Here is an 18,411-nt window from a genome sequence, read left to right as displayed (position 1 = left end):
AAGGATGTGCCATGCTGTTTGCAGGTTCCAGTTGCAGCTGCAGTCTACTATGAAGATATGTTTGTAAATTTTACCCTTTCAGAACAAACAGCTTCTGAAATCGCTGGATCCAGATTGTGGGTGACAAGTGAATACCTGCATTCTGGATTACGTGATGATGGTTCACGGGTGCTGGACTTTTTGTTTGACATGCTTAGGGGAAAGAAACTTCTGCATTGACAAAAAGTTTCTGCTCCATAGCAGTATGATCATATAAAGCTTCTATGAGCATTTAAGTACTATTTAAAGTTCCAAATATAGATGATGTTTGTCAACATATGTGTAGTGCTTCAAACACAGTTAAAATCAGGCTCAGTGTGGAACATTTCCTGGTTTCTTGGAGTTAATAAAAACTCATGGTACATTTATGCTTTTTCTCAAAAACTAAAAGGTTTCCTTGGTTATATCAATTAAAGTGCGTCTCCTTCTTGGACTATGCAATGTCATAGTGCTTCACTTGTTTGGGCTACCTGTGCTTTTTGGTCAGCACTTTGTGCTTGATCAAATTGACCTGAACAAATGTTTAAGGAATCTTCGAAAGTCCAGGGGACTTGCAAAAGGTTTTCAAGTCAACATATGTGCAAGCCTTATCTAAATCCGCTTAGTGCATATGCTATCCTTTTTTTAAGAAATTTGTCCGGCAGCTTTTTAAGTCACTCTTGCTGTTCAGGAAGCCAACCACTCACAGATTACAAACAGCCGGCTAATTTCAGTTGGACTCCCTTGCAAACCACATGGACTCATCCTTGCAGTAAAGGACATACTGGTATGGAGATAAGGTGCTTCTCAGGCCCAATTGGAAAAGCATGTCAAGTTTCCAAAACCTCATAGTGGACCTTGCTACTTTTTGTTGTTCATGTCTATTTCAAGATTTTTAGGTTGATCTATTGGCTTATTCTTTGTTTTTGAATTTGGATGGGTTCTGTCAGAGGAAGGTTTTGTAACTTTCTTATTTATAATATGTTGCTCAAGCGTTACCAATATCTCCTCAATCCATTCTGGTTTGATGGAACTTCATTGGATCGAAGTCTTCATTCCTACAGATAGAAATAAGTTAAAGTTACTACGGTATCTTTGGAGCTTGTCCACATCTCAGGATAGTGAAGCAAGTGGTAACTTTGGCTGACCGAATCAGAGCAAGGGCTCCCCCACAAAAAACCCAAGCAAGGAATTGGCTTTGTGAGGAAAGTGAAGTGCAAGTTCTCAAAGTTCTCTAGCCTTCAAAGCTAGTGATTTGGTAACATTCTCACACCTCCATGTTTCTACTTGAATTCAGTTCCCTTTGGACATTCTCTCAACAGTATATCGCACATGAGAAGATGACCAACAGATGCAAAGATCTGCAGTAGCAACAAAGATTAAACACTCGTCAATTAATTCCTCAATTTAGAGTCATGGGCCTGCATTTATCTTTGTTGTGTATATAAGCTTCCATGCTGTACCCCTCCTATAACTGCTTTCAAATAGTTTAAACCATTTTGTTAGCTGTGCTGACCCCTCAGCCAAACCTTGCAGAATAAGGTATTGAAAAAAGAAGAGATGAATACATATGTCGAACAGTAAGTGTTATTTGAGGAGTCAAGATCTTAGAATACAACCACAAGCTCCCAATGTAAAAGTTGCTTCCAAACGTAGCTACATGAATGAGGCCCTTTGTAGCATTTTGAAGATGAGATGCCAAGGCCTTCTTGTGACACTCTTGTGAGCTGAAGATAAGGCTGCCTGAGCTCAGAAGCAATGAAATGACTCAAGTGCTACATGTGGAATGGAGGTCCATCTGAAAGAGCCCAGTATAGGACTTCAAAGGAACTTTGAAGATAAAGTAAGAAGCCTAATCATATGTGGCTCTAAATTGAGGAAGGTGCAGCAATCCCAAGTATGACAAAAACATCTCTCCTCCTCATGCACCCTGTATTCTCTCCCAGCTCTTGTAGAGCATGTGGACAATCTCAAACCCTAAGAGAGTCTCTGAACTAGGTATGTCTTGCAAGTCTACAGTTTCACAGTCCAGATTTATGCTCCTAGCACTGTGTGTGTGTGAGAGAGAGAGCAAGACACTGCACACGCATGCATGCACACAGACTGCATTTGGCTGGCTGAGCACCCTTTTCCACCAGTAGCATTATTGTGTCAAGTAGAAACTAGTGCATCTCAATCATGAGCAAGGACATGCCTTAAATTTTATGCTCTTAATGATCCTCTTGCTCGCTATTATTTATTCACATCTCTTCAACTGGTCATTGACGCTTCACTGGCAACATTGTAAAGTAAGACTAGGATGCATGGGTGCGATTGTGGTGAGGAAGTTTCTCATTTTGAACTGCTTGTATTTCAATATAGTGTCTAGTATTCTCAAGAACTTTTGGGCATCTACCTTTTCCAGTGGCAGTTCGTATCTTCACAACAGCTAGCTTATGAGCAGTGCTAGTTTTCTAAAACTAAAGGAGTTAAAGGCCATCGATCATGGTGGTGATGATGGTGTTCTGTCCAAAAGTTTGTTCTCTGATGACTATCCTGTAAAGAATCTAACTCTGGTTCCTGAACAGGTAGTAGCATTTTGTCGTGTCTTTGCTATAGGGCTTTCTGTGCAGCCTCTGGGAAAATCTGGCATACTTGTTACCTTCTAAACCTCACAATCATAGGTTTTCAACTTAAGAGACCTGTCTGGTGCTGGTATACTTAAGAGGCCTCACAATCATAGGTTTCCAACTTAAGTGATCTGTTTGGTGCTGTTATACTAAATAGCCCGGTGGTTGCTTAGGAAGCAGGAGAAAAGGTACAAAATACCATTGCATGAGAAGCAAAGATTGAGCACGTTGCTGCAGTGACAAACGAGTTTCCTACAGAAGAGAAATGGCTCCTTGGCCCAAGGAAAAAAAGTATGCACTTGCTCAGCTTTGAAGGATCTTGGCAGATTTGTGAGGGCAAGGTTTGGTATGTGGCATTGTGCTTATTTATCTCGAGGAATCTTGTGCAGTTGTTGAATACTAACAAACTTGATACTTGGCAATGCTTCACCTGCTTCATCAGCATGTCCACTTCATACTTGTATAACTAATTAATTGAACATGTGTTTGTTGATTTGCTTAACCTGGTGAATGTCATGGGATTATTCCATCACTTAGTCGTTGCAGAAGCTCAATTGGCTCAAACACAGCAGATCCTAACTGCAGGTCTTATTTAGTTCCTTTACAAAGGAGGCTTCAGATCAGTTGCTGCTAAGAGGTCAACACAATTATCAGACTTGACAGTTGGACGATGACAATGTTTTCTATGGAGGGAAACTGATAGTTTCTGCGGCATTAATGAATGTGCTCCACACACTTACAAAGGATATTGCTAAAATCACTGTGCACACAGATTGTGAAAAAGAGCTTTGAAAGATGTTGTCTGGCAGAATCTCTAAAAAAAAAATTTACCTTTCAGTTGAAAAGATCATGAAGATCTACTGCAAACATCAAGCAGCTACATGCACAATTTATGTCTACCATAGTCACTGCTCAGAATGACAAAATATAAAACTAAGATAGTAATTCCTTGCAGCAAATTGAGTTTGCTAGGATAGTGCAGACATAATCTTTTATCAGGGAAGTTCTTGAGCGAGGAATAATTCAGCATGAATGTTGATCTTAAAAAATGTTCAGTGTAGCTTCCCAAGGCTCAGAGAGCCCCAAGCTATGACAGGCTCTGTTTGGCACCTTGCCTCTTGCTGTGCTTTGAGAGGGAATCAGAAGACTCAAATGGAACTTTCTTTGGTCAGGGCTGGATGACATGGATATCAGCTAGGGCAGTTGGAACGCTATTATTCTCTTTTTTTTTCGTAAAAGGTAATTGTATTAATTACGAAAAAAATACAAGATTACTTGATTACAAGATACATGACGACAATGCAAGTCATCATGGGAAGAGGTGCTAAGTACTACAAGTTACAATTTCATGGCAAGGATGCGGAGGAAATTGCCATATGCCAAGGACGGAAGTCCTCCGTAGAGAGCAAATCAGAACGATGGAGAAGAGCTAACTGCCAATACAAGAGGCCCTTAAGCCTCACAATATGCCGCTGAACATTATGGGCGGAGTCAAACAGAAAAGCATTCCGAATGGTCCAGTTATGCCAACAGCCCCAGTATCGAAGAAAGTGATACATGAGCTTCATATGTGGCTGTGCGGGAGTAGGGTATTTGGGCTGGCCCAAAACCCAATCAAAGGGGCTAAGAAAGTCTGGTTATTTTTGTCGGCCGTTTGGCGAGGGGTGGTTGGTATCACAACGCTATTATTCTCTCTCTCTCTCTCTCTCTCTCTCTCTCTCTCTCTCTCTCTCTCATCCGGAGAGTGCAGTCATGAGCAGCCGTGATCAGAGAATGCAGTCGTGAGCAGTCGTGAGCAGTCGTGATCAGAGAATGCGCCCTGAGCTATCGTGAACAGTGACGAAATACTGTCATGATCAGAGAATGCGCAGTCTCTCATCCTGAGAATGCAGTCATGAGCAGTCGTGATCAGAGAATGCAGTCATGAGCAGTTGTGATCAGAGAATGCGCCCTGAGCTATCGTGAACAGTGACGAAATACTGTTGTTCTCTCTCACGTGAGGCAGTATCCCTCTGACATGAGGTAGACTTGTCAGGAGGGACCTGTCGTGAGGCAGACTTGTCATGAGGAGGAATGTACCTGGCATGAGGCAGACCTGTCGTTAGCACTATACTGATGCAGAGATGTACTGAATGCATTGACGCAGGTGTACTGTATGCAGTAATGTACTGATACAGCAAGTGACTGTAAACAGTGTGAAGGCATTTGGGCTCGTAAAAGATTACTGGGCTTGCAAAAATTTAGTGAGGGGTTAGGGAAACCCTGGAAATTTGCGGGAATCACAGAAATTGCTTTGATTTGAAAGTACAAAGTACAAGCTGAGTGGCTTTTGCACACAGTGTGTGAGAGATGGATAATGTAGACAAATGCAAGCATCAAACCGTGGAAAATCAGTACAAATGCTGTCCGAAATGCACACGCTGAAAACTGAAATACTGAAAGCTGTAGATGCCTACAAATCTGAAATCTTAGATGCCTACAAATCTGAAATCTTAGAACTGTGGGAATATTTGAATACATTGAAGATTTCAGATTTGTAGATTCCTACAAATCTGAAATCTTAGAACTTGGGGAATATTTGAATACATTGAAGAAAAAAGAAATGAACGTGCAAGAAGAATTACAAAAAGAGAAAGAGGCTTTAAGGTAGTAAAAAAGAATAAGGGAACTTCAATGAACAAGACTGAAGTAATGAATGCTACCTTGGAAGAAGAGGCTAGGAGGTAGGCTAGGGTTTTACATGTACGGGTAGTAGAATGGGAGGAGAAGAGCAACCCACAGGAAGATGCTGAGACACTTGCTGACAAAATTGGGGCTTCAGATGTACCTATCGTTAGTGCTTGGAGAGTGGGAAAAAAGGACTCTTAAGTCTAAGGCTCTAATTCTTCCCTTTGGAGACATAGAGAAAAAAAAGGCCTTTCGCTCCAAGAGGAGAGCCCTCAAGGGTGAGAAGATTTATTTGAATGAGGATCTTACCCTAGCACAAATAGCACATCGCAGAGAACACATGCCCAAGGTATTGGAGGCTCGCAAAGAGGGAAAGTGAGCTATTTATAGGGATGGGCGAGTCATCATCACTAACAAAAGGACTTCATGACGGTACGAGGCCTATGAGACACTTCGGATGTCAATATGAAATTGTAATGGAGCCCTACACTTGGATGCCGGCTACTTTGAAGATAGCTTCCGAAACATAGATATAGCAATATACATAGAAACACACCAATGTAAAGGTAGCCGACCACTAGACGTGCGGGGATACAGGTGGGAAAGTGCATTTCGTCCAGCAGCTAGAAAACGAAGAAGCACTAGGGGTTTTGGAGATGTGGCCATACTATATCGAGAAGACCTCAAAGGGATAGGATGATGATGTACGATATTTATGGATTAGGATGCATGCAGGAAGACCATGGGATATATTCATCGCAATATGCTACTTTCCTCTTGCAAATTCTACCTATGCCATACAAGATGGATCTCCCTTTGATGTACTTTATGAGGATATCATGAGATATGCTAGCACTGGGGACATATTATTAGTAGGAGATTTCAATGCACGCACTGGAGATAGACAGAGTGACTTTTATATGCATGATAATGCCATGTTCAAAGAGATCGACGTAGATGAAATAGGCCTACGCAAGAGAGCCTAGGATAAAGAAGTGAGTATCTATGGGACACACTTATTAACTTTGGAAAGTGCTCATAGACTAGCCATCTTTAATGGTCTGCCACAGTGGCCAGGATCTGACAATTTGATATGTTGAAATCACAAAGGAGGGGCAAGTACTGTGGACTACTTGATAGGCTCACTATCATTGATACCAGACATCCAAAACTTTAAGATATCTAAGAGACCAATTGGCATAGCAGCAGATCATGCTATTTTGACACTCATGCTCTCTTGTGTACATATGAAACATGAAACACCATGCCTTCCTAAACATCCCAAATACTACTTTACAGAAGACACCTCACACATCTACAGTGGTTCTCTGCAGACTAGTTTACATACATTGGACTTGAGTAGATCATTGAAAGAATGTATAAGGGATTTAGCAGAGGCTATACATGGATGAGCCATGTATGCATTCCCACACACCTTGCTCCGATGTAGATCCACACGATCTACTGCTCCCCAAAATAGCTGATATGATGATGAGTGTAGAGTCACCCAAGCTTGCTTACAGAGAGAAGTGGAGCTAGGCACTTAAACACATCGCCAAGCAAAGGCGTTCTTCAAACGCCTTGTGCAGAAGAAGAAATGAGACCACTTAGCGAAAGCAAAAGCAGAGATATATCAACTATTTTTGGGGCGGGATAGCAAGAGTGAATGGAAGATGTTTCATGAAAGACAGCCCCCATACAGATTACATCACCAAATGCTTGGCTTGACTATGGAAGACAGCTATATGACCTGCCAAGACAGCCATCTATGCAGCCCCCACAAGCTTGTAGGCCAGCACAGTGGTCTTTTTTCACATGGAAAATGGTTAGGGATGCAATTTATAGATTACAAAATGGGAGGGCACAGGATGAAGATGGACTAGTAGCAGAATACTTCTCACATGCTTATGACATATTAGCACCCATATTAGCACATATATTCAATAGAGTAGTATGTGAAGGTTTCCCTATGAGTTGGTCAGACAATACTATAATTCCACTATTTAAAAGTGGTGATCCCCTGATTCCTAGCAACTACAGGACTATCATGATCGGTCATACTTTGGCGAAGATATATGGATCTATATTGGAGCATGAACTCAGTGAGTGGGCTAAAATGCAAGGCAAGAGAGCACAAGGACAAGCAGGTTTCAGACGAGGATATACCGTGGTGGACCATATTCTCACACTTATAGCCATTATTGAGGAAGGTCGAGCCCGAGACAAGAGGATCTATTGTTGCTTTGTAGACTTTAGCAAAGCTTTTGCTATAGTGCCTCATACACGCATTGTGCAGAGATTGCAGGACATTGGAGTACCAAAGGGTATACGATGGGGTGTCTATGCATTATATGAGGCAATGACAGGTCATGTACGAGCGCCTGGGGGGCTATCAGAGAGGATTGACAGTACCATAGGAGTGAAACAAAGATATCCACTTTCACCCACATTGTTTGGTCTATGCGTAGATGAAGTGTCTGATTACATGGACTGAGGAGGAGCTGGAGCCAGCCTGGCAGGGGTGCTGATACTGATATTAGTGTTTGCAGATGATATCGTTCTCATTTCAAATTCTCCGGAGGGATTGCAGTGCCATCTAGATGCTTTGCATATCTTTTGTAGAGATAACGACCTCACAATGAACCTTGGGAAGACCAAAACCATGGTTTTCAATACTTCAGCAACATGGGTGACTAGATCTATGTACCAATTCACATTTGGGGGAGACATATTGGAGCATGTGAGGGAATATGTCTACTTGGGAGTCACCTTCTTTGGCCCACATTTTTTGTTGAGAGGGGCATTAGAGGCACGTCTAACACGTGGATACGCAGCACTAGGGGCACTCAAGAGTCAATGTGCTCACATACAGTTCCAAGAGCCCCGCACCAAACTCTGGTTGTTTGACACCCTAGTCACACCTACATTACTATATGGGGCAGAGATATGGGGTTGCAGCTTGTACCACAGGCGTCTTAGCCCACTCACTGATCAAATTGGAGTAGAGAGGGATTATTATGACAGTTGGGATAGCATGGAAAGGCCACTGATCATGATGATAGTACGCATGATTAGGAGTAAGCCCTCCACCCCACATCCCATTGTCAGAGGGCTAGGGGCAACATCTATAGTTACGTAGGCACTCTTCAAGGCAGTGACCTTTTAGCACAGACTATGGAAACTTCCACGCCATAGATACTCTAGATTGACACTAACCTCATCTAGACAACTAGCAACAGGAGGCGAGAAGAACAGTTGGTTTTCACAGATCGCTATTTGGATGAGAATACATGGTTTGGATATTAACCATCTTCCACCTTTGGATTATAGCCTTGATTGCCCTACACTTTCTCTCAGCCGATCAAAGTTGAACTAGGTGATCAGAGCTGATATCTTGAGGATTGAGAGAGGAAGGACATGGATCCATCCACCACTCCCTCTAGGATCGAGGATGGAGTTCTATAGGAGTCATTTATTGTGTCTCTCTGATGATGGTTTCACTATTCGGCTAGCATATATGGACACCCATCTCTCCCATAGCATATAGGTTGATATCGGATAGATTTGCACCCCCTCACATAGGCTTCAAATGGAGACATGCAGATGGACAAATACCCTAGCAAAGGATAGGACTTGCCAGCTTTGTGGTCGAGAGCCTGAGACGGAGGAGCACTACATATGCAGATGCACAGTATACTATGACATACGAGGACGGTACCACTGCCTCTTCCGTGATGGATTTGGGCTCCTTTGTTGCGTCATGGAGTACGAGGTCAGAGATGCCTAGCTCTTTTCCTCTTGAAGCTCGAGAGGCACCGAACTGCACTACTGCGAGACTGGAGGCCAGCTCACCCAGAGGGACACACACAGAGAGCAATGACAGACTTCTTCTACATAGCCGACCCTACTGACACTACCAGCCTAGCAGTGACAAAGCCACCCCACCAGACACCTTACAGGCCGCACCGTGGAGTCACATTGGATAGAGACATTTTCCTTCGTCGAGCACGACGACCCCCTCTACCAAGACCAAGCTTGAGGAGGCCACACCACAGTGGGATTAGAGCCATTATCACGAGACACCGCAGACTCACCACCAGGCATATTTGTGAAGCAGCTAGGGACCGCATCATAGCTGAGATCATGTGCAGATCTTGATATCAGCTACAGCCCATAGTCTCCACCACACTTTTGTACATGGTTCTATCAGATCTGGTTCTCCTTTCCTTTCCTTTTCTTTTCTATCGATGGAACAACACCACACATGGTTCAACCCTAGTATAGTCCCATCATATAGTTATTTTCAGTATTGTTTCATAGACCACCCACTTATTTGTAATGTTATCTTTACCTTACTGATGAGATGACATTAGACATGGATGTACTCTGGATTTTGTCTCATAGGCCACATTGGCCTTATATAGACATTAATATATCTTTCTTTCTTTCTTTCTTTCTAAACAGGTTCGTGGACCTAATATTTTTGGTATGGAGGAAGAAGCAAGCATGCTAGAATCTTCACTCGTAAAGTTTGCTATTGTGGTACAGGTGTCAATTTACAAAACCCTTCAAGTAACAAGGCCCCTAGAGCAGTTGAAGAGCATCCCCTCACTATGGATGAGTATGGAAACCCTCATGGACATTTTGGTTGTATGGAGTAGTCCCATAGATAGGTACAGACAGTATCAGATTTGGAAAGTTTTCCTTTCCTCTATTAAGAGACATTAGAGAGCACCAAATGTACATTGAAACATGTCATTAGAAGTTTGTGGCAATCAGGGTTGCATTTGTCCCAGTTAGTGGCTAACTCTCTTTGTCAGCAAATTAGAGGACAACAGTACATCTCCATAGAGATTTCAGAGTCTATGATGGTTTTGAGTTGTTGGGCAATGATTGTGCGACCTTTTCCTTCATGAGCTTCATGTCGGGTCCTTTTGTGGTCATGCTGTCAATCAACTTCCACTGGACGCAGGGAATGGGAATAAAGTGATCCATCAGATCGAATGAAGATATGCACCTCTAAAATAACATAATGCACTGGTAGAAGATACTCATCTGGATCAACAGCCACATTCCTACTGATGAAGGACCTCAAAAGACCATAGGCAATAAAACCCCCGAGTGCATGCCTGACATTGCAATCGGTATTTATGACCAAGGACAGAGCCTTCCTGCCTAATCCATTTGTGAGAGGGGGATGAAAGGCCCATGACCAAAATATATTATTATATACAAAATGGAAGTTTACTGCTGCATTGCTGCTACTGTCTAGATGTTTATTGCTGAAACTATTGACTAGATGGGTACCAGATCTAGGGCCTCTTATGTTTCAGCCCAAGGCAGCCCAACATACTTGAAAGTAGCAGCCAAACATACTTTCATACTCATACAGTACATGTTTGCTTTGCATATGCTAATGTATCAAATATCATGATTTGCTGTCAATACTACAGACTCCAGAGGAGGATGCAACAGCAGCTGTATGCTGGACCAGATGCTTGTGATTACACATCAATGGGGCTGAGGTTCAAAGCAGTAGTTAGGATTCTCTGAGGCTGAGGATACTTCTTTTAGTGGTCTTAGGAGTCGCTCATCATAATGATTTCTTGAATCCAGCTGTGCTGCATCGCCATGTCATGGGTGTGTGTTATTTACATGCTAGAAATTAAGTTGCCTTAATTTATTGCTGTCCGTGATTGGGATGCTCTTTTGATTGAGGATGATGGGAAGGACTATGCCTTGCATATGACATTATAAACTGATTTTGCTGGTCAGGGCATTATTAACGTGCTTTTGGGAAAAGATTGCTAAAGGATGAGCTGGAGGTAGCAGAGAAGTTGGGGATTGCAGGAGATCCAGCATTAGACTGGGTTGCACCTAGTCCAATAGTAAATATTTTTACAGAGATGGCTGAGATAGCGTATCTTTGAGTAGCAATGGGCTTCAGCTGGTACAGATGTGTCTAAATTGAAATAGCGGCAGTGTAAAAGAGTGTTAGTAGCTGCAGAAGAATAATAATAGATATCTTTACAGAGATGGCTGAGATGGAGTATCTTTGAGTAGCAATGGGCTTCAGCTGGTACAGATGTGTCTAAATTGATATAGCGGCAGTGTAAAAGAGTGTTAGTAGCTGCAGAAGAATTTCTTGCAATGAAAAAATGATGATAATCTCTTAAAGCTGCTTATAGGTACCAAACTGGATATAGATGCTATTGCATGGTAAATGTCAGGTGGAAGTTCTTTTGAGATTCAGACAAATGGTTTTGAAGCATTTGATACATGTGATAACACATATATGCAGACGTAGGTGTTGAGCCAGATATATTCTCCAACCAAATCATGTCTTGTGGTGCTGATCAATGAGAGTGACTGCCTGCTACTTCTCACATCTCAGAGATTATGGTACAACACTGTATAGCATGTTTTACCGCATAACCGCCTTGGGTGTTGTCACCTGGTTTCTTCCTCGGCTTCCTATTGAAAGTGTGGGAGGCATATTTATTATAGGTTGCTGCACCTGCATGTATGGGCCTTTTGAGAACCCTCCCTTAAAGGTAAATTTGTTTTTTGAATTTCCAAGAAAAGAAAGAATCTCTTCTTCCAGGCTGGCCATTCTCATGGGATAAAAATCTGTAGAACAGGCTCACTGGAAATTCAAGGGAGGACTATGCTGCCAAGACATAAAGAAATGAATGCTGGACTCCTGAGTCCCCAGTGGCAAGGATTCAGGAATGCCTCCCGTCTCTTCTACATGCTCTGAGAATCAGTCTGAAGTCTGTCCAATCTGTGTGAATATTCTGTCCACATTTGCATAAAGGTCTCTAAGACGGAGGTAGCCCACTGATCTCTGGCCTAGATTCATCTACCCATCCCAACATACCATGCAATAATGCTAGAAATGAGCTCCTCTATTTTTTAATGTCCTGCAGCACGCAAAGTCCATTGTAAAATTGGAGTATTAGGCTCACTCTTGTGCAAGTTGTAAATTAATTGCAGGAGTAAATCTAAAATTTCAGTCCTTAAAACAATGTATTAAACTCTATGAACATGCCACAAAGGCCTATAAGTAGCTTAATAAACTAAAAAGGCCGGACATGAAAGATAGGATATTAGGATGCTTATCCACTAAAAAACTCTACTAAATTAAAACTCAAAAATCAATGGAAAACTGAATGCCTTTCTAAAACTCAAGGCTTTTACTTTTGACAAATGATTGCTTTTGTTTTCCATCCATTGCACTTGCAAAGCGAGAAAAAATGTGTTTGTGTTCTCAATAGAGGGGGACGGATTATTGATGTTTGCCAAAGTCAATTGTGATCATCACTAATATCATGATCTTTGTTAGTTTCTTTTTTTCTTGCTCTTAAATCTCTTTAACTTTAGTGCATGGTGTCACAAGTCTGTGTATTTTTTATGCTTTGCTTAGCATTTGGCATAGACATTTGTTGGGGGTAAAGGTGCCTCTGTCTTGTTGTCCATGTATTACATTGACAGTATTCGTATTTACACTATAGACGACGAGCATCTATCGTTGTCACTTTATTTTTTATTCTTTCATTCGACATTTGAATAAAGGGAAGACTAGTCATGCATTGTGATTGTAGAAGTTTTCACATTTGGACTCTCTCTCTTTCTCTCTCTCTCTCTCTCTCTCTCTCTCTCTCTCTCTCTCTCTCTCTCTCTCTCTCTCTCTCTCTCCTGCTTCTTTCACCATAGCTCTTGCTTTCACTTGTGCTTCCACTTTAGGGCTCGCCTCTCTTCAATTGGTATCAAAGTCTTTCTCTTTGTAAGCTCAAGCTTGGTTCAGCTTTCATTCGAGCTTCCTATTGGTTGCTTTTTTTTTTAGTTCTTTGAGCCTTCTCGAGCAAGTTGAAGCAGCTCCCCATGGCCCTCACCTTGCTAGTATAACATCATGTTGTGTGAAACATGTTTTTTTTTAGTAACAGCTTATATTTTTAATTCCTTACAACATATCTTTACTGAGCAATTATACAAATACTTATATACTTAGTTTTTATGCTTGGCATTAATCCTTTCACTCTTGGTATTCGATTGGAGCATTAAGCTTTAGTTTTGGACTTTTATAATAGTCCATATACACTCATAAAATAGAGTAGCACTTATCTTTGATGTCTACACACATTGCCATTGGTTGGATGATGTCTGATTATACTTGATTAATGCTTATATTTAGGAATGTTATGTCATTGCTTAGAATTGATTTTAAACTGATTTAATTACTTCATTTACTTTGTTTTAGTTGAGATTTACTAGTTAGAAATACAATGCAATATCTTATTTGATGTTTCTATGGATAGCTTTGTTAGTCTTATGATGTCTGATTATGTTAAAATGATATCTATATGTATAAGAATGTTATGCTCGTGTTATGGGTTGGATCTTGAGTTGATTTTGATGCTGAAATAGCTTAGTTTGACAATGTATTCATTGTTGTATGCAGTAGAATTAAACCTCTTTTAACATGAATTTTTTATGTCTATTGCTCCTAGCTATGATTTGGATGTTTTATATACACTACTGATGTATATCATTGATGCTATTACATTGATATATCACATGTCCATGATTTGAGGTGGCTTTGAGTTTGATTTAAGGATTGATTTACTCAATTTTGACAATGAATTTACAATAGCCAAGGTTGAAGCCTATTTGGTTAGTATATGCTTTACATATTGCTTCTTAAGTGATTTATTTGATCATACGGATGTATATGGAGGTTGAAAAATATTTTGTTTTAGTTTCAAAATGCTTTTGAGCAATAATTAAGCTCTGTTTTGGTCTATATTAATTGGCATTGGACTACGTTTGACATTCTTTGTAACAATTTATACCTATTGTCTATACTTGATATCTAGGTTTCATGCTTTGATACTTATGTCAGAATTCGATGCTACTTAGAATGTCTGTTTGATTGATATTTGGGGTTTCATTTGTGATTGCATTTAAGTATTTTGGAAATCTTGGACACTTTATCGGTACTCGACTTTGGAAGCTTCAGTGCTTTATGCTTTACGAGCTTGAGCTACTTTGAGATTTATACTTTGGATGTATCTTACTTGGATATTGGATATTTGATAATATATACTTGATGTATTTGAGCAGTGCTTACTCTGTGTCTACATTTGACTTTTCTTTCAATGAAAGATTCTAGCATATTCGGATATACATAGAGCTTTGACTTTGCAATTGAGCTTGAGATTATGGGATATTGACATGTATTTACTTTCTTTATGTTTTATGTATGCATTTCATACTTAGTGGATTAATCTGACTCTACTCTTTGGTAGACATTTATCTTTATCATGGTATTGTCAGTTATGTATGTATATTGAATGGCTTATTTACATTGCTCTATCAGTTATTTTTGCTTACTTTAGCTAGTTTCATTCTATCATGAAGAATTTGCTTTAACATGATATTGAGTTTCAATATAATTTGTATCCTTTGTTACTACTTGGTACTTTACTTGAGTCTTGGAATGTATTTCACACACATCAATTTATACCAATAAATTTGATGGATTAAAATTGAAATATGTACAGAGTACTTTTTCGATTAAAGAAATTAAGAAAAACAATTATGCTTTTCGTAGTTTATATGCTTTATCTGTTAAAGGTAATAAAAGTGGTAAGAAAGATAATGATCGTCATAAGTAGGACTCTCAAAAGTCCCGATCTAAGTCACATAGATGTAGCAAGTCTCGTAGATGTAAGTTTAATTTTATATACCATTATTATAAAAAAGCGAAACACATACGATCGCAGCGTCATAAGATACATAATGACAAGCGCAAAGAAAAGGATCACAGTATTATACATACAAAGTCTAGTGTGAAGATTGAGGAGATAAATGTCGTGCAGCTTAAGGAGTACGGTAGTGACTACATATTAGCAGTCTCTTCATATGATCTCTCAACAACTGACCGAGGCTTAGTTTATGCATGCATAGTATTGACTCTTGGATTCGAGTGCATCTTTTCATGTGATCTCTTATCATGAGTGGTTTTATACCTATTGCAGTGTATCTAGGTTTATGCGCTTAGATAATAATCGGTCTCTTGTTATTGTTGACATTAGTGATGTCACTCTACAGTTTTCCTTTGATAGCACTTTATTTATGCATAATATATGTCATGTACCCGCATTGACTAAAAGCCTTATATCTATTAGACAGCTTGATGTAGGTTATCATATATACTTTGGTGATTCTACATGGAAGATAACTCATGGTAGGCTTGTTCTTGTAAAAGGTGCCAAGTCTAGCAGCCTTTACCTTTTGGTTATATTTAGTATTATTAACCACGTGTTGTTACTTTGGCTCGTGCATGCAGATGTATATGGATCCATGCCTTGTCATTCATTAGGGGGTACGAGATACTTTGTCACATTTATTGATAATTATTCACATAAGATTTGGGCTTATTCCTTAAAGCAGAAATCCAATGTCTTGGTAGCATTGGCTTGCTCTCACAAAAAATCAGTTTAGGTGTACATTGAAATGCTTAAAGACATAATAGGAGTGAGTACGTCTGACGTGTCTTTGAGCAATTTTGTGACGAGCGGGGTATTATAATGGTATTGACTTTTAGGTTGTAGAGGAGGTATGGACAAGAAAGTCTCTCTCATATGCTCATTTGTGTGTCTTTAGATATGAGGCCTTTTGCCATGTGCCCAAGGACCAACCCAATAAGCTGGATCCGAAAAGTGTGAAATGCATTTTCCTTAGCTATGGAGATACAGGTGAGATAGATTACCATCTTTGAGATCCGTATGCGCAAAAAGTCATACGTAGTCATGTAGTCTTCCGTAAATACAAGAGATATAGGCATTCTAAGAAAATGGTTGAGATACATAGGATTATCTTTCAGGAGGTGCCCCTTGCTTCCGCACAGCCAACTAGACAACGTGTATACCGGCAGCCAATGCTCATGGCCAGGATGTTAGACATGATGTTGAACAAGCATCATAGCCTGTTGCCTTGAGGCATTCTACTAGAGATAGACGATCTCCTGACTGTTATATGTCCTCCATGGATTATATATTGGTTACAGATGAAAGAGAGCCTCTCACCTATGATGAGGCTATGTGCAAGGGTGACTGTACGCTTGAAAAAGCTATGCAGTTTGAGATTGACTCATGGTATAAGAATCATATGTAGAACCTAGTTTTCTTGCCTAGTGGCAAGAAGGCTTTGCCTTACAAGTGGATGTACAAGTTAGCATACAAGGCTAGATTGGTTGCTAAGGGTTTTTAGCATGAACATGGTGTTGACTTTGATGAAGTCGTTTCTCCTACGGTTAAGATGACTATCCTATGCTTAGTCCTACTAGCTTTGATTGCCCAACTTAACTTGGATCTTTATCAATTGGATGTCAAGACGGCTTTCTTACATGGAGAGTTGCATGATGAGATATACATGGAGCAGTCTAAGGGTTTTACAGAGAAGGAACACCTAGTATGCAGACTGAGAAATAGTCTTTATGGTCTAAAGCAAGCACCTAGGGAATGGTATCGCAAGTTCGATGTTTTTATGTAATCATAGTACTATGGAGCCATGCTTGTATATGAAAAAATCATGTGATGGTTCGTTATTGATTTTGATACTCTATGTGGATGACATGCTTTTGGCAAGGAAAGCTCATGATGAGCTAGATGCTCTTAAGGCTCAGCTCAAAAAGAGCTTTGAGATAAAATATCTAGGACATGCCTCTCATATACTTGGTATGCGCATTATGTGTGACAATTCTTAGAGACTACTCTATCTATCCACAGAAGGAGTTATTCATAAAGTCCTTAGAGTGCTTTTATATGTAGAATGTGAAGTCTATTGGTTATCCATTGCCTTCTCGTGTGAAGGTATCACAAACAGATTGTTCGCAAATAGATGAGCAGAAGGTTAAGATGGCTAAGGTTCCCTATGCATCCGTATTGGAAAATCTTATGTATATCATTATAGCCACCCATCTCTAGATATTGCTTTTGCAGTGGTGTTGTAGTACATTATATGACTACACTTGGCAAGAGGCATTGGGAGGTCGTGAATGTATCATGAGGTACCTAAAGGACAATATTAATATGTGCATTTGTTATGGCAGCCAAGATACATGAGTCGTGGGGTACACTGACTCTGACTATGCAAGATATACAAACAATAGGAAGTCCACTTCTAGCTATGTATTCACTTTTGTTGGAGATATTGTTTCATGGATGTCCAGGGTGCAATAAATGCATGGCCCTTTCCACTACGGAGGTTGAGTATGTTACAGCCACTGAGGCTTGTAAGGAGGCCATCCGGTTAGGTTGTTTGGTTACTGACCTTGGTATGACAGATGTTATTCTTACATTGCATTTGAATTCTCTATGTACTATCCAGTTAGCTAAGAATCTGGTCTTCCATGCGAAGATGAAACACATTGAGGTGAGATATCATTTCATTCATGAGGTCGTTGAGAACAAGACTATTGATCTTATCAAGATCTCAACTGACCAGAATTTTGCAGACTTGCTCACAAAAAGTCTCTCAGTGGAGCATTTTTTGCCTTCCTTAGGAAGATGATGGGCGTAGAATGCGATGATGTCTTTTCTCATCTTGTTGTGCCCATGTACACTTGTACCCTTTTTTCTTTTTTCCCTCACCAAGGCAGATTTACCTTTAAGTGGGAGGTTGTAGGGTAAAGCTGTCTCTGCCTAGCTGCCCATGTATTACTACACTGACAGTACTCAAGGTTGCACACTGCAGGCGGTGAGTGCTTAGTGGGTGCCTATCACTGTCACTTCATTCTTTATTCTTTTAGTAACATTTGAATAAAGGGAAGGTTGGTCACACATTGTGACTATTGGAGTTCCCACGTTTGGACTCTCTCTCTCTCTCTCTCTCTCTCTCTCTCTCTCTCTCTCTCTCTCTCTCTCTCTCTCTCTCTCTCTCTCTCTCTCTCTCTCTCTCTCTCTCTCTCTCTCTCTCTCTCTCTCTCTCTCTCTCTCTCTCTCTCTCTCTCTCTCTCTCTCTCTCTCGTTCCTACTCCTGCTCCTTCTACCATAGCTCTTGCTCCTGCTCGTGCTTCCACTTCAAGGCTCACCTGCTTCAACATTAATCAAAT

At 40.4% G+C, this 18,411-nt stretch overlaps 1 protein-coding gene across 6 annotated transcripts in view; it reads left to right on the top strand.

Moving 5' to 3' along the window:
- The window catches only part of LOC148040619 (alpha/beta-Hydrolases superfamily protein), a 105,071-nt gene extending 92,620 nt beyond the window's left edge, over nt 1-12,451 (top strand). For 2 of the 6 annotated variants that reach the window (XM_087701333.1, XM_087701337.1), the window contains exons 11-14: nt 25-818; nt 10,748-10,934; nt 11,070-11,848; nt 11,936-12,451. In XM_087701333.1, the coding sequence (XP_087557459.1) occupies nt 25-219 (195 nt within the window). In that variant the 3' untranslated portion in view covers nt 220-818; nt 10,748-10,934; nt 11,070-11,848; nt 11,936-12,451. Of the gene's footprint in view, nt 1-24; nt 819-9,758; nt 10,935-11,069; nt 11,849-11,935 lie in introns of all 6 variants that reach the window. The other 4 variants (XM_087701329.1, XM_087701327.1, XM_087701334.1 and 1 more) reach the window with 3 other exon arrangements.
- Nucleotides 12,452-18,411: the final 5,960 nt, after the last annotated feature.

This window comes from Lygodium microphyllum, chromosome 2 (genome assembly GCF_053477565.2).
Source record: "Lygodium microphyllum isolate KBCC chromosome 2, Lygodium_microphyllum_v1.1.10, whole genome shotgun sequence".
In the NCBI taxonomy this organism is placed as follows: Eukaryota; Viridiplantae; Streptophyta; class Polypodiopsida; order Schizaeales; family Lygodiaceae; genus Lygodium; species Lygodium microphyllum.
This window is presented reverse-complemented; position numbering and strand designations above follow the sequence as displayed.